The sequence below is a fragment of the Hemicordylus capensis genome, chromosome 1, assembly GCF_027244095.1.
Source record: "Hemicordylus capensis ecotype Gifberg chromosome 1, rHemCap1.1.pri, whole genome shotgun sequence".
NCBI classification, from domain to species: domain Eukaryota; kingdom Metazoa; phylum Chordata; class Lepidosauria; order Squamata; family Cordylidae; genus Hemicordylus; species Hemicordylus capensis.
Window position 1 is genome coordinate 199,330,089 of NC_069657.1, and position 22,639 is coordinate 199,352,727.

General features: G+C 44.0%; 1 protein-coding gene across 5 annotated transcripts in view; it reads right to left on the reverse strand.

Annotated features, from left to right (window-relative positions):
* The window catches only part of CHN1 (chimerin 1), a 159,680-nt gene that overhangs the window by 92,980 nt on the left and 44,061 nt on the right, over window positions 1-22,639 (reverse strand). For all 5 annotated transcript variants that reach the window (XM_053267170.1, XM_053267178.1, XM_053267188.1 and 2 more), the window contains 2 exons: window positions 15,309-15,340; window positions 7,126-7,239 (listed from right to left, as the gene is read on the reverse strand). In XM_053267170.1, coding sequence (XP_053123145.1) covers window positions 7,126-7,239; window positions 15,309-15,340 — 146 coding nt within the window. The remainder of the gene's footprint in view (window positions 1-7,125; window positions 7,240-15,308; window positions 15,341-22,639) is intronic.

The window sequence follows — 22,639 nt, forward strand, 5'->3', positions numbered from 1 at the left end:
TCCCTGGCATTTCCAAGACAGGGCTGAGAGAAACTCCTGCCTGCAATCTTAGACAAGCTGCTGCCAGTCTGTGCAGACCAGGAGTGCCCAAGTCAAATGCCCTGGTGGGCCGGAACCAACCACGAATTGGTATGCAGGGCCTGAGGTGAATTTTCAGAACATTAATGATTATAGTAAAAATATTATTTTTTTTTAAAAAAAATTAGTTACCCACAGCATGAGGGGAGAAGAGGATGGTCCTAGCAATCTTTCCTCTTCCCTGTCCCCCAGGCACTTTAAATGCTTGCAAAGGTCAGTTTCGAAAGGGGGATAACCCCCACCAAGTCCAGGAGGCAAGGAGGCATTTTGCACCTCACCTCAGGCACAATACTTTGGGCCACCCCTGGGGCCAGCAAAAAAGCCCCCGCAGGCTGGATCTGCCCCCCCCCGGGCCTTATGTGGGGCAGGCCTGGTGTAGACAATACCGAGCTAGATGGACCAGTGGTATAAGGCAGCTTCCTATCGATGTCCCTATGAGTAATCACTTAAAATGACATCAACGGGATTTGAAATAATGCTGTCAATGATGAAGCAACTATTTATTTTGTAACAGGAGCACAGGAAAGGGATAGAGCATAAAGAATACTTGCAAGAAGCAAGTAAAACTGATATCATGATTAATGGAAATTGTACAGAAAGTGACAGGTGGGGCAATATAGTTGAAAAGTTGAAAGAAAGCAGATGCCTACAGTTTCCTTCCTACTGGGAAGGAAAGGCACATCAGAAAAGTTGGAAATTCCAGCTGCAGGAGTCAGTGATGCTCAAAGATTTTTTAAAAATTTAATTATAATCCAACAATGCATGAGAGAGAGAAAACAGGGCTGCTTTTGCATAACTTAATGTGTGATGGAAAGAATAGTACCGTGATACTTGAATAGTAGGTGATACTTGGCTTAAGTTGTTGTCTATCAAAACTTATACCACGATTAAAGAAAGGTAAAGTGTGCCGTCAAATCGATTTCAACTCCTAGTGCCCACAGAGCCCTGTGGTCTTCTTTGGTAGAATACAGGAAGGGTTAACCATTGCTTCCTCCTGCGTAGTATGAGATGCATCTTTCAGCATCTTCCTATATCGCTGCTGCCTGATATAGTACCAGCGGAGTTTCGAACCGGCAACGTCTGCTTGTTAGTCAAGCATTTTCCCACTGTGCCACTTATTTGTGTATAACAAAAGAAGCCTTCAAATGCCTAAAATGAGTCAGAAGCTTGGTGCTAAAGCCGACGACTCATTGATTTAGCAGAAGTGTGGCACGATGATAGATAGGTAGTAAACTGAAGACAAAGATCTTGTTGAGAAAGCCCACAATGATCTTTACCACCCAACTCATCCCATGTTGTGCCTGCCAATTATAATGCCATGAAATTTGCCTTAGAAAACTATAAGTTTAGAACTGGAGGTTTTCTAGTTCAACCTCCTTGTTCAGGGCAGGAAACAGCTACAGCATCCCTGACAGATGGCTGTTCAGCCTTATGAGCAGGTGATCCAAAAGGCTTTCATGAAATATGAACATTGTAAAGTTTTTGCCTTGCTTTAAAAAACAGTTTCAAAATGGAAAAAAGAATCTTAATATTTGACATTCAGCTTTGAAAAGTGAAAAAAAAATCACATCAGAATGACCTCTTTTCTGCAGAATATCATCAGTACTCATTGGTCTTTGTAAGAGTTAAGGGTCTGAATCCTCCACAGAAGTGATTTTCAAGCTTCCAACTCTCAGGCAGCCTATTCTGCATGGCCTTTTCTGCCGAGGAACTGCGTATCTGTCATGGAACTCTGTCGCACAGGATTCTAGGGTACATTCTAATATCTGCTCTGAACATGTATGTTCTTTTCATAACTTGATGACTGGAACATTAGGTGAGGGCTTGAATGTGAGAATGGGCCATTAACAGATCTAAAATCATGGGCAGAACTTTCATATCACTTCAGATGCAATGCTGTTCAAGAGAGCAAGTTCACCCTGAGCCCTTAGGGGCAGAGAATTCAAGCATATTAAATCAAGTGGTGGACATGCATGTGTGGATCAGCCCCTTCTTGATTGATTGATTTGATTTCTATACCGCCCTTCCAAAAATGGCTCACGGTGGTTTACACAGAGAAATAATAAATAAATAAGATGGATCCCTGTCCCCAGAGGGCTCACAATCTAAAACGAAACGTAAGATAGACACCAGCCACAGTCACTGGAGGTACTGTGCTGGGGGTGGATAGGGCCAGTTACTCTCCCCCTGCTAAATTTCATATAGGCCAACAGTCAGGCTTGTCGGATGTTGCTATTGTTCTATGGGAAATGAAAGAGTGCACTGCAGGACATACTTCCCTGCCACTGTGGACTACTGAGGAAAATTAGGAACGGTAGGCAAGCTGTCTTTCAGGAAATTCTTGAACATCATTACTGATCTTATTTTAGATAAACTCCTATTAAATTCCAAAAAACTTGGTTTGAGAAATAATTAGAGTCAGAATTCAGCTCTTGTTTTATCTTGACATCAGCTGTGATCTAAAGAAGGAACATACGCACACAGAAGAGCACAACAGTGTGCATGGTGCACTACCAAATACTAAAGTGACAGTACCTCTTCTGGAGGTGTCTGTGCTTCATAGCTTACACCTCATAGCAGATGTTGGTTTACTGGAGACAAGGCTCTGACCATTTCTGTATTGTACTGCAGTATATAGCTTTCCATTTCTAATGATTAGTAAACTCTCTTCCCATCCCCAACCAATACCAGAATGAATTGCATTCTTTTCATGCTGACAGATGCCTTGAATTTCTTTTGAGTGTAACATTTGTCCTAAGAATCTGGGCATAATTTTTATGTTTATATCTCATGTCTGCCCCCATTTTCATCTATTTGATATCTGAAAACTTGTTTCAAGACAACTGCAGCTCAACTGATTTGTGTGTGATGTGTGTCTTGCATTGGAAAGGCAGACCTCTTTATCACTGACTTCTTGGTTTCTTAATGAAGATGACAACACACCAGTTGAAATTGGCACAAGGGCTCAAAAGGCATCAACTGAACCTGAGTGGATGAAATGAAACTGAACCCAAATAAAAATTGCTTTTGTTGGATGAGGCTGAATCCAAGCATGACGGGAGGTACTCATTGTGGGAGGTCGGAACTTTGGAAGTGGCTTAGATCTGCCTGTTCTGGATGGGGTTACACTCTCCCAGGAAGATCAGGTACATAGTCTGGGGGTACTTCTGGACCCAAACCTCTCAACAGAACATAAGAACCCAAGGCCCATCTAATCCAGCATCCTGTTTCACACAGTGGCCCACGAGATGCCGCTAGAAGCCTACAGGCAGGAGTTGAGGGCATGCCCTCTCTTCTGTTGTTACTCCTCTGCAACCGGTACTCAGAGGCATCCTGCCTTTGAGGCTGGAGGTGGCCTATAGCTCTCTGACTAGTAGCCATTGACAGACCACCCCTCTATGAAGTTATCCAAACCTTTCTTAAAGCCATCCAGTTGCTGACTGTTGACTCTGCTTGTTTTCTCAGGTTGAGATAGTGGCCAGGAGGGCTTTCTATCAGTTTTGGCCAATATGTCAGCATTTCCAGAGAGAAACTACCTTAAAACAGTGGAGCATATGCTGGTAACATCCAGACTTGACTACTGCAATGCACTCTACATTGGGCTGCCTTTGTACATAGTCCAGAAATTGCAGCTCAAAGCAGCCACCAGTTTGGTTTCTGGAACTACTTGGAGATCAGATGATATTACATCCATTTTAAAAGAACGACACCAGTTGCAAATAAATTTCCAGGTGAAATACAAAGTGCTGGTTATGATCTATAAAGTCATGAATTGCTTGGGTCCAAGGTATTTAAGAGAACTCCACCGTATTTATGAAACTGGCAGCATATTAAGATCATCAGGGGAGAACTGGCTGCAAATGCCACCGGCTCAATTGGTGGCAATTAAAACTCATTTCTAGGTTTCTCCTAGAAACCTAGACTTTGGAATGTGCTTCCTAACAAAATTAGAGCCTCCCCTTCCCTGGATGTTTTTAAGAAAAATCTGAAAACATACTGGTTTAATCAGGTTTTTAATTTATAGTTTTACAGTTTTAGAGTTTATATCTACATTTTAAATTGGTTTAATTGTGTTAATGTTTTAATTGTTTTGTTTTAGATTGTGAACTACCATGGGATTTACATATGGGGCGGTACAGAAATGTGCCAAATAAATAAAACGAGGAAAAACACCTAATCTAACAAAACAGTGGGATAACTGTAATTCCTAAGAATGAATATTCCAAATTAATTACAAGTGCAGCCTTTTCTTTTCAATTAGAAATGTCTGGATAGTTCAGATTATGACCTTGAACTATCAGTGTGAAAATCCCAACAAATAAGGGACTATTTAGTCTCAGTTCAGACATATCACAGAACCATAAACTGAAATTATGCCTGAACATAAGCCTACCCAAAAACTTTAGCTTCTTTGAGGTCAACAAACCAAGATCTGCAACCAGGGTTTGAAGTTGATCTGCAAGTCACAGTTTGTGCTAACTATGGTTTCATGTTGAGCAGATTCTCACAATCCACTAAAAGTGGGCTAAGGGAGCCTAGCCCGCTTTTAGTGGATCGTGTGCTGCCACGGGAGCCACGTGGCTCCTGGCAGCAAGCTCCACTAATTCCCCCTCCCCTTAGCCAAGGTTAGCGGAGCAAGCACTCCACTAACCGCGGCTGTTGGATCGTGTGTTGCCGTAGCGTAGGAATAGACCTCCAACCGGGAGGCTAAAAAGCAGTCTCCCGGCTCAGGGGTCTCTCCAGCATGCCCTGAGCACTTGTGCAGGGCATGCTGGAACTACAGGGGGCCGCATGGCCTCCGAACTCCCAAGCCCACACCAGCTCCATGACGGAGCTGACAGTTCTGCGGGTGGCCACAGCGGCCGCCCAGGCAGGGCTTGCTGCTCTTCTGCGGGGAGGGTGGGCTTAGCCCACTCTCCCCGCAAATCCTCTGGAGGCGGGTCTCATTGATCGTGAGACCTGCCTCCATATGTCTGAACTAACAAACCACAGTTAGGGCTGAACTGCTTAACCTTAAGAGGGCTGCTTCACCATGGAGAGGAGAGCAAACTTATGAAACTGAGCCCTGAGCAGATAGGATAGGATCATTGCTATGAGTGTGAGTGTGTGGTGTGTATGTGTATGTGCTTGTTAATACAGGTCTAGTTTGCAGAGACTGTGAAGGCTGAAACAGCGCTCCCAATCCTCAGTGCTAGAAAGAATGTTATATTAGCTAGTTGACCAAATCTGAACTAGATCTGTTTTTCGAGGACAAAAATATTCACAAGACTGGTTCAGTAACATTTTAATAATAATCTGCATTGCTGTACAATCTGGCTGAGGGTGACTTAAGATGACAGTTCCATCAGCAAGCAGGAGTCTCATCAATTTCAATCAAAAGCAAGTTTGAAGAAAAAATATGGCAAAGGAGATCTATACATAAAACAAGAACATAAGAGCCAAAAGCATGGTACCCTTGCGAACTGGAGAATGGATTGGATGATTTTTAGTCAAGATACTCTAACTCTTCTAACAAAAAGGAAAGACAATCACTTTGACAGGCTTAAAAAAAACAAACCACTATAGTAGTTCATGTTTTCTGGCTTGAAGAAAAATCTGACCAGTTATAAAGAAGACACTATTAAGATTCTCTCATATAAATAGATTTAAACAAAATTTAAATGCATAATGGGGTTGTGCATTTAAGAACCTTCAGGAATGGTGAAAAATAACAAGCTTATGTTCATTGTTGAGATTCTCTGAATTATAAAACGTCAAGCTTTATAAGGTTGTAATCCAAGAAACCCCCAAATTTAGAATTCCTAAGTCCCAATAAAGGAGAGGTAGCCCTGTTCAGGTCGTCTTCTTCTTGTAGACACGGTACTGGAGTATAGCATCCACAAAAGTGTGCCTGTTAGCCCTGCCCTCATGATGATGTGCTCTTTAAGCCCGCTGCCACACTAAGAAGGACAGTACACATCAGACAAACATGAGGTAAGCAGAGAGCAGGATTAAAGAGTGCGTCTGCATGGGGGCAGGGCTTACAGGCAGGCTCTTATGGAAACTGTTCTCAGGTACAGTGTCCAGGAGCAGAAGAATGCCTGAACAGGGCTTCTGCCAATAGTCAAGTTGCAAAGTGTTACAATACAGGTTCTAAAGCACAGGACTTCTTACAGCTGTAAGTTGCACTCTTCTAGGCCATGCAACTCCCGCAAAGGAAACTGTGCCAATCCTCAGCCTATACTATACTAGTTTCTCACTCATCAGTATTGCAGTTGTCTAAAACCATGCACCCAACATGATGGATGCCACCTGTAGCCCAGCAGGGGTCAGTATGAGTTCACCCAAATAATATCATAACTACGCGTGTGTGTGTGTGTGTGTGTGTGTGTGTGTGTGTGTGCGTGTGCGAAAGAGAGAGAGAGAGATCAGGTGGTGCACTACCACTGCATTTCCAGCAGTGGTACAGCATCAAATTAAGTGTACCCTGCTTCGTGAACAAAAAAGGTGGACATGGACTTTTCCAGCTTCTTGATTGAATACAAAAGTCAAAGGTTCTCTTATAAAACACAGCCGCACACACAGGAGCTATCACCCAAATAGAACTGAACCCAATTTATATATATTCTTCATTTTTTCTTTTTTAATGTGTTCAGCTCTGGTCAGATGTCAGTATTAATACCATTATTATCTACACAGTACCATCAACACACGCAGTGTTTTATAGACTTATGAAAGGTGTTTGAGGAGAGGATAGATCCTTGCCTAAAGAGCTTACTGTCTACATTTTTACAGTATAAAGACGACGGGGGGAGTAGAAGCATAAATGAGAAGGTCTAAAAAACAAATTATTGACCACCAATTCTCCAATGTCTCAACTGTCTGTTAATTTAGAGGTTTTTGATGGTACTAGAACTGTAAACTAAGCCACAAAAACATAATTCCGTTATATGTTGACTCTTTCAAGAAGTTTCATAAATAGAATTAGAAAAGAGCTAATCTCAATACCACCCCCAAGAGCATTCATAAATATTCTAATAGTCTAAGAATGAAATATTAATTACCAACCTTAACGCCAAAGTATATGTTCCAGGTTGCCGTTGGCTTTCACGAATAAGATAACTTCCCTCTGCTACACTCAATAACTGATCTGCTTCATCTCTTGATATCATCCCGTGAAACCTGAAAAGCAAAGCCCGCCTTTATCAGCACAATAAGAGTTGTTTCAAAAGAAACCCCTTTGCCTTTCCAATCTTGAAAAACAAAAATAGCATCTTGTATTTTCAAAAAACACATAGCAAGCTAAAGTCAGCCTTGAATACAATTATGTTAATTTATCTACTTAGCATGCGGCTGGCTTGATAATTTTCAGCTGGTAGGTCTAAGTTGTCAATTTCTTTATATTTATAAAGCCTAGGGATACTCCCTCCCTACAGATCAAGTAAATTCTTATTTATTTATTTATCATATTTTTATACCACCTGATATATAAATATGAGGCCTCTCTGTTTGACTTACAGAGAGGTGCCCATTTTATCTTATGCAGCTATTTACCAAACATTACTGTAGCATACACACCACAACAAGGACCAATTTGCCAGCAGTCTAAGGGCAAGTCTTGTATTGGAATAGTAATCTTTATATTAATCTACATAATTTACTTATATTTGTATGATCAGTGTATACAACCCCTCCCTTCCCCCATTTTAATTTTATTAATTTTATTTTGGCCCATCAAATATAACCATCTTTGCTCAAAAGACTAAGTCATAAACACATAAAAACAATGGCATGAAAAGTTTTTCTTAATATACATGATACAATGAATGTACAAAATGTAGTAAATGTCAACATTCACATGTAAATATTGACAGATTAATTTTGTAAACTATTCAAAGATACATCTAGTGAATGTTATCATTTAAATATATGTATGTTAAGTTACTGAATTTTGTTTTTTATTATTTTTCATTATATTGAACAGTTGTGGGACGCCCCAAGTGCCTCATTCTGAAGCAGTAGGGCAGGATAAAGGTTTTAAAATAGAAATGATATGTTTGAGAAGTGGGAACCTACACCAGGGAGTGCTGACATTCACAACATGTGTATGCGATTGTCAGTTTTTAAATGGGAATATTAATATATACCCAATATTGCAGTTGCAACAGACTATGAGGTAGAAAGAGATGATGCTATAATAAAATTTAAACAGTCATATTCCCTCTGGGACATGGCATAAAATAATATATCTGTAAGCTTTAAAAAATGAGACAAGTAAACCCTCAGCGTCAATTTTGGAAGGGCGGTATAAAAATTGAATAAATAAATAATAAATAATAATAAATGCCTTTATCCAAAAGCATTCTGTACTAACTGGGACATGACAGGGTACTGGGTCAAAAGCCTGATCCAAACATTTCACCATCAGGAAGCTACACAGGTGGCACTGAGCCAAATCATTAGCTCAGCTTAGCTTTCTTCCTGACGTGCTGTGTGCTTTTTCTTCATGAGGATAACAATGAAACATGCAACCTTCTATTTGTAGGCACTAATGCTAAACTCTAGTTGCACCTTTCCAACTAATGTTGTTGAATGTATAAATGGCCACCTAATGGCACAGCGGGAAAATGACTTGATTATCAAGCCAGAGGTTGCTGGTTCGAATCCCTGCTGCTATGTTTCCCAGGCTATGGGGAACACCTATCAGCAGCAATATAGGAAGATGCTGAAAGGCATCATCTCATACTGTATGGGAGTTGGCAATGGTAAACGGAGCATTGGTTACTCACCGTGAAGGCTTCTTCTGGTTGCTGAGGTCAAGGCCATCTCTACGGGTTATCCTCATCACGTGCTCCAGGGTCAGGACTTAAGTTAATTAGTTGAAGAAAGACCCAGGCTGAGGAGGATGACCCCGCCCAGTTCTTACAAGCCCAGTAGCCTGAAGTAGAGAAGGTATTACAGGCAGAGAAAAAAGGGGCAGTGAGAAGGGAGACCCCCAGTGTTCAAGTTTGCAGGTGGCGGCTCCATACTACGCCGAGATCAGGAACATCTCCCCCAGACGCGGTCCAGAACAGAACAGGTGGGTCGAGATGGCCTTGACCTCAGCAACCAGAAGAAGCCTTCACAGTGAGTAACCAATGCTCTGTTCTCGGTTGCTGGGTCAAGGCTATCTCTACGGGACATACCAAAGCTGTACGTCTCGCGGGAGGGACTGGACTAGACTAATCCTGGGGGAGAACGCTCTGAAGGACACGTCGACCAAACGCTGCCTGGGCAGAGGCAAAGGTGTCCAGCTTGTAGTGCCGCGTGAAGGTCGATGGATTCTTCCAAGTTGCGGCCTTACATATCTCATGTAGGGGAGCGTTTGTAGAGAATGCAGCGAATGCAGCTGCCGCTCGGGTGGAATGAGCTGTGATCCTAGCTTGGGGTCGCAGGTGTTGGGATTCATATGCTGAGACAATGCAGGCTCGAATCCATTTGGCGATGGTAGCTGAGGAGACCGCCTCACCCATGGAGACTGGTAGGTATGAAACGAACATAGTCTCGGATTTCCTGAAGGAAGCAGTCCTCTTTATGTATGTTTTAAGGCAACGCCGGACATCCAACTTATGCCACAGTTTTTCTTGGGCATGCAGAGGGCGTGGACAGAAGGTAGGTAGGAATATGTCCTGAGAGAGATGGAATTGTGACAGGACCTTAGGTCTGAAAAAGGGGTCTGGGATGAGGTGGACGGAGTCCTTTGCAAACACACAGAAAGATTTATGAATCGACAAGGCCCGTAGCTCTGACACACATCTGGCAGTAGTAACAGCCACCAGGAAGGCTAGCTTGAAGGACAGCATTTTGAGAGAGATTGATTTGATAGGTTCGAACGGTGTCCACTGCAGAGCCCTGAGAACGGTGTGTAAATCCCAAGAGGGAAAACAGCGAGATGTTGGAGGCGATAGCAGCGTCGCTCCACGGAGGAAACGCTTGAGGAGGGGATGGACAAGCATAGACCTGCGAGTGCTGCCGGCAATCAAGCCGATCAGTGATGCCGCTTGTCTCTTCAGGGTGTTGGGCTTGAGCCCCTTATCCAGGCCCTCCTGGAGGAATTGTAGAAGGTGGGTCATAGAGGCCGTGCCCTTCTTGATATGATGGCGGGAGGACCAGCGTGGAAAGGCTCTCCAGGTGCATTGGTATATTCTGTTAGTGGAGGCTCTGCATGAAGCCAGGATAGTAGTGGTGACATTCTGGGGGAGCCCTTCCTCTGCTAGGATCCTCCGCTCAGTCTCCATGCAGCTAGCCGAAACCAACCTGGATCTGGGTGGTGTACTGGTCCCTGAGATAGAAGGTCAGGGGAGACTGGGAGGTGCCAAGGTTCCACGATACTGATATGGAGGAGCTCGGCAAACCAATGGCGACGGGGCCAGTGGGGGGCCACCAGTATCACCTCTGCCTCCGAGGTCCTGATGCGTCTGAAGAAGAGCACTAGGAGAGGGATAGGTGGAAAGGCATAAAGGACTCCCGGAGGCCAGGTTGCGGACAGGGCGTCTGTGTCTTCTGCGGTCAGGCAAGGAAACCCCAAGATGAACCTCGGGAGTTTTGCGTTGATGGGAGTTGCGACGAGGTCGACCTCCGGGGTCTCCCACCTGCGTGCCAATTGATCGAAAACGTTGGGGTGAAGTGAACACTCGCCTGGAAGGAGGTCCTCTCAGCTGAGCCAGTCCGACAGAGAGTTGAGGTCGCCTTTGACATGATGTGCTGTGATGGAGAGGAGATGTTCCTCCGCCCACGAGAGTAATAGGGTCGCCTCTTGATGTAGTGATCTGGACCGGGTGCCCCCCTGTCTGTTCACGTGGGCCTTTGCCGTCGTATTGTCTGTCTTCACAAGGACATCCTTTCCCTGGACTATGTCCTGGAAGCTGAAGAGCACCAAGCGGATGGCTCTGAGTTCCATCCAGTTGATGGAATGCTTCTGCTCCAGCGGAGACCATCGGCCTGGAGCAGAGTGTTGGAGACAGTGGGCTCCCCATCCCCTGGTGCTGGCATCCGTGGTTACTATCAGGCGTGGATAGTCCATGTATCGTTTGCCCTGCAGGGTGTTCTGGGGTGCCAGCCACCAGAGGAGGGAATGACGTACCGGTGAAGGGAGGGTCAGCAAAACTGGCCTCTTTAGAGATATGGCTGTCTGGTGAGGCAGGAGAAACCACTGGAGGGTCCGAAGATGGAAACTGGCCCAGGGGACCGACTCAAGGGTGGCGACCATGAGGCCCAAGATTCTTGTGAGCGACATCAAGGGTACAGCACGGGAGTCCAGGGCCTGTCGGATTTCTGAAGTCAGGAGTAGAAATCTGTTGTGTGGGAGGAATAAACGATCCTGGTGAGTGTCGATTATAACTCCGAGATGGCGAAGGTGACGTGCGGGGACCAGTTGGCTTTTTTGAACATTGATAATAAAGCCGTGGTGCTGTAGAGTGAGTAGCGTAGTCTGCAGATCGACGGAAGCCAGTGTCTTGGAGCGCGATTGCAGGAGAAGGTCGTCCAAGTACACAAAGGCCCTGATCCCCCGCAGGCGCAGGCTTGCCAGGAGGGGGGCCAGGACCTTTGTGAATACCCTGGGGGCTGAGGACAGCCCAAAGGGAAGGGCGGCGTATTGATAATCGATGCCCGTGTACTTGAATCTCAGGAGGAATCTGCTGTCTTGGTGGATCGGGATATAGAGGTAAGCCTCCTTCAAGTCCACTGATGAGAGAAGATCCCCATGATGTAGGGATTCCGTGATGGCTCGGAGCGTCTCCATCTGAAACCTGTTGTACCGCACGCACTTGTTTACAGATTTTAGGTCCAGCACTGCTCGGAATGAGCCGTCCCTTTTTGGCACTGTGAAGAGAATAGAGTAAACGCCCTTCCCCACCTGGTCCTGAGGAACCCGCTCCACGGCTCCGATCTCAACGAGGTGTCGAATTGCACGGGTCAGGTTTGAGTGTTTGGTAGAAGAGCTTGAGCGTGGGGTAGGTAGGAATCTGGGTGGAGGGGGCGTGTTTATTCTGTAGCCTTGCTTGATCACATTGAGCACCCATTTGTCTGTCGTGGTCTGCTCCCAGGTGTGCAGGAAGGCAGAAATGCGACCTCCCAGGAGCGCCTGGCCCGAGTCATAGCTGTTGCTTGGATTGTTTCGCCAGAGAGGAAGGCTGTCTATTTCCCTGGGATCTGGTGGGGAAACGCTGCCGGTTCCAGGTTCCTCGCTGCTGCTTGAGGTCCTGATCCCGGGGCCTGTAAGAGGCACGAAAGGGCCAAAAGGACTGGAAGAATCAGCTGAATGCTGGGTTTTCCTGTTTGCGGGGTGCAGAAGGCATGGTCTTCCGCTTGTCAGCAGATTCTACAAGGACTTATGGAAGGGCAGCCTTCCTGAAGAGTTTCTTGGCGTCATAAGGTACCGCTGCCAGGTTGGCCTTAGAGGTGGCGTCCGCTTGCCAGCTTTTAAGCCACAAATGCCTCCTTCCCACGACTGATGCAGCAGAAGCCCTAGAAGAGAACCTGATGGCGTCGAGAGTGGCATCCGCCACAAAGGCTTGGGCCTTCTGCAGCTTAACCAGCTGCTGTCTAAGGCGGGGAGAGACCATCTGGGAGTCAGCAAGGAGGTCATCGATCCAGAGGAGGCTGGCCCTGGCAGCCATGGATGCCGCAGCTGACGCCCTGGTTGCATAAGAAGAATTGTCATGTACCCGCTTCAGGGCCATTTCTGCTTTTTTATCAGATGGATCTTTGAGGGAGACTTCTCCATCTCGCGGCAGCAGCAAATTTGAGACCAGCTGGGACACTGGTGCATCTGTATTTGGCGTTTTCAGGAGAGATGCTGGTTCCTGTTGGAGGGAGTAAAAACGCGCCGCCGCCGCCATGGGCTTGCGCACCAAGGTGGGTGAGGCCCATTCCTCCCTAATGCTTTCAATGAAACAGTCAGGCAAAGGGAGAAGCATGTCCTTAGGTTTTGCCTTGGGAAACACCAAGTCACCCTTAGAAGCAGGAGTAGAGTCAGGTTGGATCTTGGATTGCAAGCCTATAGTTGTAAGGATTTTAGTCATTAAAGGGTTAAAGTCCTCTGGGCCAAACAGGCGTTGAGAGACATGAGAGGGTTCAGGCTCCTCGCCCCCCCGACCATTCGCCCTCCTCCTTATCCAAAGGGGTAGTTGGCATCTGTGCCTCTTCTCCTGAGTCCATCTGAACCTCCACTACATCACAGCCCCCCGCCAGAGGCCATAGGTCTGGCATAATGCAATGGAAATGCAGGCTTGCGCTTTAAGGGGTCTGGATCCCCAGAATCCCGGTCTGAGAGTTCAGATGAGTGAGCCCTGGTAGCCTGAGGGGAGGAGGCCTTAGACTGTTTTGATGAAGCCTTAGTGTGCTTCCTTTTCTTTCTGGCGTTTCTGGGGGAGGGAGAGGGGGAACTGGACTCAGAGGACTCCTCAGAAGAGTCTCTTTTCTTCTTTCTGGATCATTTTTTACGCTTTTGGGGGTGCAATTGCAAAAAGGTATCCACCATAGCGTTTTTTAGCCATGCCTGCCATTCTGGGGGCATAGAGGCAGGGGAGGCAGCAAACGGAGACCCCGCGGTGGAGGTACCCCCCCCTGGGCAGAGCTCACCATGTTCTGAAGAGTAGGCACTGAGGGACCTCCGTTGGAGCAGCCGCATTCTTGGAGGGCTTTTCAGGGCGGGCCACCTCTTGGAGCGCTGGGGAAGGCGCCGCTTCCATGCTGGCCTCTGCCGGCGCTCTCCTCTCCCTCTGCAGCGGGTAGATTATCAGGCTCCCTGCTGCTGCGTTGCTCCGCAGAACCCAGGGAGGAAAGGGCTCCGTCGTCTCGCCCAGGCTGGAGGCGGTCTGCTGAGCTGCTGAGGGACGCGTTCCGGTGCCCGAGGGTGGGAGACGCGCTGCAGCTGGCTCCCCTTCGGACGGCACTCCGGCAGCCGGTGGGGGCAGCAGTGGAAGGGACGAACCGGGCGTTCTAGTGCCCTTTGGAAAGTCCCTCTTCGGCTTCCCAGCAGGAACGCAAATATGCAAAGCGTTTCCTGATAGCTCCATGCAGGGGAGGAAGGGAGAGTGGGGGAAGCGGGAAGACAAACAAAGGAAGAACGATCTTCTTCTTCTTCTTTTAAGCAGGAGAGGTAAGCAGAACGAAAACAAGCAATAGTAGGCACAGAAAGTTAGCAAGGAAGAAAGTGGTGGAAGGAAAGGCTATAAAAAAGCGGAGAGAGAGAAAAAAGCCTGCCTGGAGCTACGCAGGACTGAAAGAACTGGGCGGGGTCATCCTCCTCAGCCTGGGTCTTTCTTCAACTAATTAACTTAAGTCCTGACCCTGGAGCACATGATGAGGATAACCCGTAGAGATGGCCTTGACCCAGCAACCGAGAACCTCTCCTGTATTCTACCAAAGACAACCACAGGGCTCTGTGGTCGCCGGGAGTTGACGACACTGACTCAATGGCACACTTTACCTTTTAAAGGTATGTAGGAAATTGAAGTTATTCCTCAATCAAAGTATGCAGCTTCAAATTCCCTCTTACTTGCTTTTGTTTAATTCAGATTAATTGCATTTACAAATATAAGCCCTCTTTAAGATCTTTAATTCTCTTGGGCAACTTCAAATTAATTAATTTGAAGAAGATACTTCAGTTCCACACACAACTACAAGTTATTTCATTAGCAAACTGAATTGAATACAAAACAGAACATCATGGTTGCAACTTCCAGTTGAACAAATACAAATTTAGAAATAAGAAACAAGATACCTCTTTACAAGTTCATAAATGAAATTTATAAATTTATTAAATAAAATGTAGCTCAAGGGTTTTTTTTACCTCCGAGGAGTACACAAAGAAAGAATTTTCCTGTAATTTGCTCTTTTGTTTTTAGACTTAATGGTGCTGACTCAGGAAGATTCAACCATTTCTAAATTTCAGCCTCTGGGGAAAGCAGTGAAATGAACTGGCTAAACTTTTTTCTACTCGCTCTTAATAATATTGTATTTTTTTAATGCGCATGTCAGAATATCATTCTATGAGCTATTAATGGCTGAATGAGATTGCCCATGTTGAAACTGCCAGTGAATTACAAAATATCAAAATAATCCTCTGAATCCTCCGTGGCAAACTAAAATATTCTTTGAGCACATGGAGAAAAAGCACAATAGCCACTGGGCACAGTTTTGGTACTTTTCCTTTTCCTATCTGCACATAGCTCAAGGCAACTAATTCACAGCAGTGTTTTACTTACTCTCTTCCATAGTATTTTGGTCTGTTTTCTACCTATTGGGGGAAATAAAAAGAGGAACAATATTTTTTCTTGCATATATGAATAGATGAGATATAAAACATTTTCACATGATGTAGTCTGACCTTTAATTAACTGGATATGTGTTAAGATACTAGAATTTTCCTAAAGGTTATCATAAGAAACTCCACTAAATCACTCTGCAAAGCACTGTATTTAAACTTGAAGGACAAATAGACAAAGAAAAGTTTGATAAAATAACAGTAAAACAGATTACCATTTTAAGCCATTTTAAATCAATTTAATTCTAATTAAACTAATAATTTTATCCCTGTATGGTCAAATTGCAAATTGAATTTTATTTTAGTAGTACTGCAGTTTTATTCACAGAAATCTCTTACACTGCTAAAGGTCACTTCACACTTTATTTTATGGTAGCCCCTCAAAAATGGAAAATTATGCAAATTCCATTAACATAAATTGTTGGCACATATACGTACACGTCTGAAAACCACAGTAAATATGACCTGGCCATATGTAGTACAGGCCGGGCATACTCAGGAGTGCTCCCTCCAAAAGCTAAAAGCAGAATGATGAAGTAAATGAAAGAAAGACAGAAGAGAGGTCTTTCTGCACAACAGCCCTATTCAGACGTTATTGCTCTTTTATTCAGTGGCACAGGGTGGCACCTGGGAAGCCCTCTCAGAAGACCTTTGCCATGCTCCCTCCCTTCATGTTTATAAAAGCAATTAAAGACATATCTTTTTAGAGAGGCTTTTAAAAGTTTTATCTGCTGCTTATATGGAACTTCTATTTTTAAAATTTATAACTTTTAAATGTGGTTTTAGCCTGGTCTTTCTTATTTATTTATTTATTTAGCAATAGCAATAGCAATAGCACTTACATTTATATAATGCTTTATAGCCGGAGCTCTCTAAGCGGTTTACAATGATTTAGCATATTGCCCCCAACATTCTGGGTACTCATTATTTATTTATTTATTATTTATTTTATATTTTATCTATTTTATTAATGTTCTGTGCTGTAGTATACTGGATGGGCAGAGTATAAATGTTTTAAAAAACAAGCCTCATAACAGCAGAGGCGTATAGCCTCCAAAATTGTGGGGAAGTCTCTCTGCTGGTATGCAACTAACTCACCCAATCTGGTGGGTCACTCATGGTTACAGTGTTCATCTAAAGAGATGGACGCTGTAAGCATGACAGCAGGCGCTTCCATGATGAACATGCTGCCCAATAGACCAGGAACTAAAGGGGTGTCATGTGTAATTTAAGGACTGGGAAAAATAGCTCACATACACTAGCATCATTTGGGGGGGGGATTATTTCCTGGGTGGACGCTACACTTTCTCTCAGTCTTAGCTTCCCCATCTGCAAAATGGGAATATTCATAAGCTAATGGTAGTACAAAGGAGATGTGTTTGTGCAGATGAATGCTTGCTATAGAGCTTTTTGCGCTTTAAAAGATGCTGTAGCAACAGCAACAATCATATGCACTGGCAGAATGGAAGTTTGATTGTGACACTGATGCATGCAATCCTTTCTGCTGTAAACATTTTACATAAAAGAAACATAGGCTGATTTGATGACTGGGTGTCACCAGGAACAATGCTTCAAAGTAGACATCATCATTAGGAAGCAGCCTCATTAGCACTGATGTGACACCTGAAGAGTAATGTTCATACATTTGATTCCCTCTTCAGAACCAAATTCAGCAGGAAACATGCCCAGTTGTTTCTTGACCATCCACTGTGTAGGACAAGGCTGTTTGCGGATACTGCTCACTCAAGCTTGCTGACGCATGGTGCCACATTAGGACAAAGCCTCATTATACAGCAAGAAGGGGGCAGCCATGTTAATTAATCCAATCATTTGGTTCACTTGATATCTTTTCACTTAAGATTATTTTAATTTCATGGTGGGATGCCCAGCTGTGACAGCAAAGGGCATTCTATATGCATATGTGCATGCAAACATGTAGCCTCATGTTTATGTCATATATACAGCTATCCAACAGCAGCTCTCCAGATAGATCCAGCAATCCAACAGGAAATAAGCCTCTTGCTTCAAAGAAAAGGCTGGGGAAAGTTCATATTGCAATGGGTTTTTTAAACCAGTTGGACCTCTTATGATTTTTGTTGAGATTTTCACTATCATCTCCCTCCTATAAAATCAAAATTGTCACCATGGTCTTTCCCCCCCCAACACTGGTCTTCTTTCAGAGTACAAACTAATATAATTGGATCGTATCTTAGAAATATCCTGCAGTTACACAGTTATTTGATTTAAAGCTTCTTTATACTGATGTATATATCATCCAAGAAAATGTTCCCAGTCTGATCCCTTAATCACTGCACAACCTTTCTTTTCTGAATTACCTGGGGAAATATCTATTCAAATAAGGTCAAGTAAACAGGAGTTATGTTTGCGTAAGCTTACAAAGGGCTTAGGCCTAGCCATTTTATGATCCTGAACAAGGAGTGGCTTTCACATACCTGCCAACATGCCCCTAGTTTCCCATTCACCTGATTCAACCAGTATTGTCTGAACTGACTGACAGGCACCGTCTCAACCAGGGTTTTGGGAAGGGGTCTTTCCCAGTCCTACCTAGAGATGCCAGGGATTGAAACTGGGACCCCCTGCATGCAAAACATGCAATCTCCCACTGAGTTATAATCTTCCCCAAGTTTCACACTGTGAGACAGAACTGAAATTTCACCCTGCAGTAATGCTGAAACCTTTGATCTTCCCTCTATCCTTCCCCTTGCTAGTAATGTTGCCCCTTATGCCAGAATGTAAGCTCTATCTACCACCGTAGCGCTAGTTAGGCTTGAGAGAGGCTTAGGTCTCAATTAGAGTAACAGCTTGGAGGGTGGGCTTGTCCAAATAAGGAAGAAAGCCTGGTAGAATCAAATCCCTGTGGCCCAATCCAGTTAGGGGCAGGATTTACTGGACAATAGCCTAACACACAAGGGGTGTGTTAAGAGTTCAGTTCTTCCCTGGAAGCCTCTGAAGGAGGTCTGATCAGCAACTACTGTAGGGAAAGGGGAGACTAACAACCTTGGGCTAGGAATCAACTGGAAGTTCCTTACCTGGAAGTAAGGAGGAAGGATAAGGACCAGTTTAGCTAGCTGTGGGGAGGGGTTTTCCATTTTACTCTCCCAGAATATTCCCTTGGAAGGGAGAATCTGTTCATATTAAAAAGTGGATTTTGTCCCCGCCTCACACAGACACACTTTTCTCATTACAACAACCCTGATTCTAACAGGGTCAATTCCTTGCAATGCTATCATGTGTGTCCCTTTATCCCTTGTGTCCAACAAAATGTCTTGCCAGTCTAAAGCTGAAGGAGTACTAACAGAGGTAGCAGCATCCACCCCACAGAATTAGTATCCAGTGTCCAACAGAAGTATTCTGTTTTCTAGTGGGTGGGCCAGATCCTGGCATTACACTGCATGGAAACTATGTGGTGAACCTATAATAGGTGATTTAGATTATTATTCAGGTTTGAATAATGAGAATATTGTAAACAATGTTATCCAACCCCGTAACAGTGTCCTTGTGTTTTCTTCTTCTAGGTACACATCCCCTACTCCTTTCCAAAACAGGAATAAAGAAATATGGAGGTTTATCCTGAATGCTACCCTTGCTGCATACTGACAAATTAATTTTCTCTACTATATTTCCAGGATTTATTTGAGATAAGGTTTCACTTTCTATTGCTTCCAATCTGCTTACATAGCTTAATTCAATTACTTTGAGAGGACAGTAGTATTACCCCTTTCATCTCCTGGCTCTTAAGCCCTAAAAGAAACCTTTACTGAAGACCAGCAGACACATTAAACAACAACAACAAAGGAACAAGTACACTGCGAACAAAGAACAACTAACCATTTTACAAACGTACTTAACTAAACAGAATCTAGATTCCCCAAACGTGTGTCCCATTGCTTAAAGGTGCATGTATGCTGCTGACACATGCAGCAATCATGTTTGCTGCATTAGGTGTGCAGCCACTCTGATTAGAAATGCAAGTCTAAAACCTGTTTTGCTCACATTACAAACATCTCTTTTCTACACTAATGCTCAAATAAATAGTGTGAGAGAGGCTGAAAGTGACTTGTCTTACCTATGAAAGTGCTCTCTCCAGAAACTACTGAGTGAAATTATCAATTTAAGTTTTATAGCTCTAAGGCTGTTTTTTCACAACTGAAATCAGTGTTTGCAATTCCTGCTACTGCAATTCAAATTAAAACCCACATTGACTACAGTTAAATTCTGTTTTAAAATGCGTTTCTTAAGTTTTTACAAAATCTACTTGATTAACATACACAAGTTACACAGAGGATAAAAAGCATTCTTAAGTGTTATTTGTGAAAACAGTCTAAAATTTACATAGCTGTTACATATGTAAAGAAGATTATATCTTGATCAAGTTTGCTTTGCTAAGCTTCTCAGACCCTTTTAGGACCTCCCAGGCTAATACATACATAAATCCAATTTCTGAATAAGCATGGACTTAATTGCTTTCCTGATCTAAGACCTCAATTCCTATGGAATTCTGAATAAACAAGCGATAAACTGAAGGCCAGCTTTTTTAAGCTTCTCCAATCTGCATCTCAACACATTCCAGAAAGCCTTATCTATCTATCAGTTTTGTAGACTGCCCCAAATTTCTGTCTCTGGGCAGTTGAAACAACAGAAGAAACTTATACCAGCTTCTTCTGCAGGGATGGACAGCCATCTCAGTGGCAAATACTGGGGCCCCAGATATGTTGTGTTGTACTGACCTGGCTATATTGCAATTACAGTCATCCCTCGCCAACCGTGAGGGTTCCGTTCTGGCAAAACCTCGGGGTTGGCAAATTCACGATTGGTGAGCAATTGAAATCAATGGGAAACAGGGGGTTAGGGGAACTCTCTCTCTCTCACACACACACACAGCCACTGGAAACACACTATGCTCGCCTGAATATAGGGACAGTTGTTCTTCCCCTGCTACATATAAGTGAGCCTCCCATTTAAAAAGGTGCCTCTTTGCCCAGTTAGCTGCTTAGCACAGGTAGCCTTGGTTGCTTTTTATTGGACACAAGATTATTATGTTCTTCAGATTTGTTGCCACTGAAAAGGTAGATTTAATAAGGTAGGCAAATATGTCTAGAATGTTGGCCCTGATGCAGTTATATATGCAGGTAGGCTGTTACATCATGTTGCCCCCACCCCCGCCGGTTGACAAGCCATCCATGAGTGCATATGTGCATTCACAGCTGCAGTCAGATAATCAGCAACAGCATCAAGTTGCTGACCATCTACTTTGGGGGAGAAGGAGATGCGTTTTCCCTACAGCCCAACAGATGTTTGGTATAAATGCTGGCAATCTAATCTGGGCTGTGTGCACAAACTTCAGCTTCTAGGAAGGGCTTGTGGCACCATTTTCTGTATAGGGTTTCTTCTTCAGGTGCTCTTCCAGATGATGGCTTTTTCTAACTTCAGTGCAAATTACAAATCCACACTACATCATGTAATGTTCTTAGCATAATCTGCTGGACATCAGCAGCAATCTGTGAATAAACTATTTTTTAAAGTTAGAATAAAAGGAGTTTGAAAAGAAACAGTTTATATAAAGATTGCTGCAGATGGCAATAAGATTTTTATATAATATTCTTGTATATGGCGTGGATTTCTCATTTTATCACCATAATTTGCACTAAAGTTGGAATATGTTACCATCTGGAAAAGCCCCAGGTAGGGATATGCATTTCTGCTTCTGTGCTCACATTTAAACAAAAAAAGGCAATTGTGAAACATTTGGGTGGCACTGATGAAGAAAAATGCCTGTTACTATGTTATTGAAATCCAGTCCCAGAAGAAAGGTTTGTGGAAAAGGTACCCACCCCCATCCTGCTTCCAGATAATGTTGATTTCATAGAAGTGGAAACCTTATTAGGATACTCATTAATAGGCTGGAAAGCAAACCCAGTAATTTTTCCTGCTTGCTTCTTATCTTCAAGAACAGGAATCAGCGTTTGCTAGCTAATTACTAAAATGCTGCCAAATCAATATTGGCAGAGCCCAATGTTTTCTATAAAAATATGGACTACTTCACACACAGCAGAGCTGGATTCTTCATCCTAGAGGTTTATGGCATATTTGGAAGAATTGCTGCTGGCATCTGAAAGTATACTGCACAAAGAAATTCCTACTTAATTCAGTAAATTAATCCTGTTTGTGATCTAAGCGGTATAAGCTATTAAGGCCATGACAGTACTATGCTCCCCTGTATTTAAGGCTATGTCAAAATGACAAACACATTTTGAAGATTAATTTCCTCTTCCCTTGGGTGCATGATGAAAGTGTTGCAATAAAATTTAAAACTTTAATCATTTTCAATGCCTGTTTAGCATGAATGGTGTTTTGTAGCTGCATTATAACAAGCTAAATCTAAAATGGTAGCATATTAAAAATTGAAATTGATGTTTTTTCATGATCCAGCAACTTACTATAGAATAGACAGCACCTAAAAGGCGGTGGGGTGGGGGGGGGAGAAAATGAAAGGAAAAGAACACTATCGATATGGATTTGAGCTACTAGTTTTTTCACTTTGAATATAGGGAGAATTTTAGTTCTGCCCAGTATAGCACAAGAGAGACAACCAGCTTGAGATTTCACCCTGCCCTCCTTTCCCTAGACCCACTGAAGAGATCAGATTGAGATATTATCCTGCCCCATTTTCCTCACATGTGGGCTTACCAGATGCATCCGGCTGGCCACTGAACGAAGCAGAATGCTGACCTGGATGGGCCTTGGCCTCATCCAGCAGGGCTTTTCTTATGTTCTTAGATAACACTGATCACATATTCCTTGGAGGTAACTGGAAGGAGTGCCTGGATTCAGTCCCCCTTCCAAACAAGCAAATGGTGCTGGGAGGGGGGGCGGGAATCACATCACAACCCACATCACCCACAGCATCCTTTGTGCACAGTAGTGGCCAGTATGGGCACTGCTGGCGGGTGGGGGCGGCAGCAAGAGCCACATTTAAGAGTAAATTAGTAGGCGCTTACCTCCGCTACTGCTGCACCTGAAAGCTGCTCGGAGCAGCGGCATGCCGCCCAGCACCTCCTGAAGCGGGGGATGAACTCCGCCACTCACCTGACTTCTGCACGTCTGTGGAGGCCATTTGCTTGCTACACAAATAACCTCCCCCAGCTGAGTAGTGGAGCCGATCCCCCACAGCAGGGGGTGCTAAGTGGCACACAGCTGCTCCGAAAAGCTTTCGGGTACAGCAGTAGCGGAGGTAGACGTCTACTGATTTAC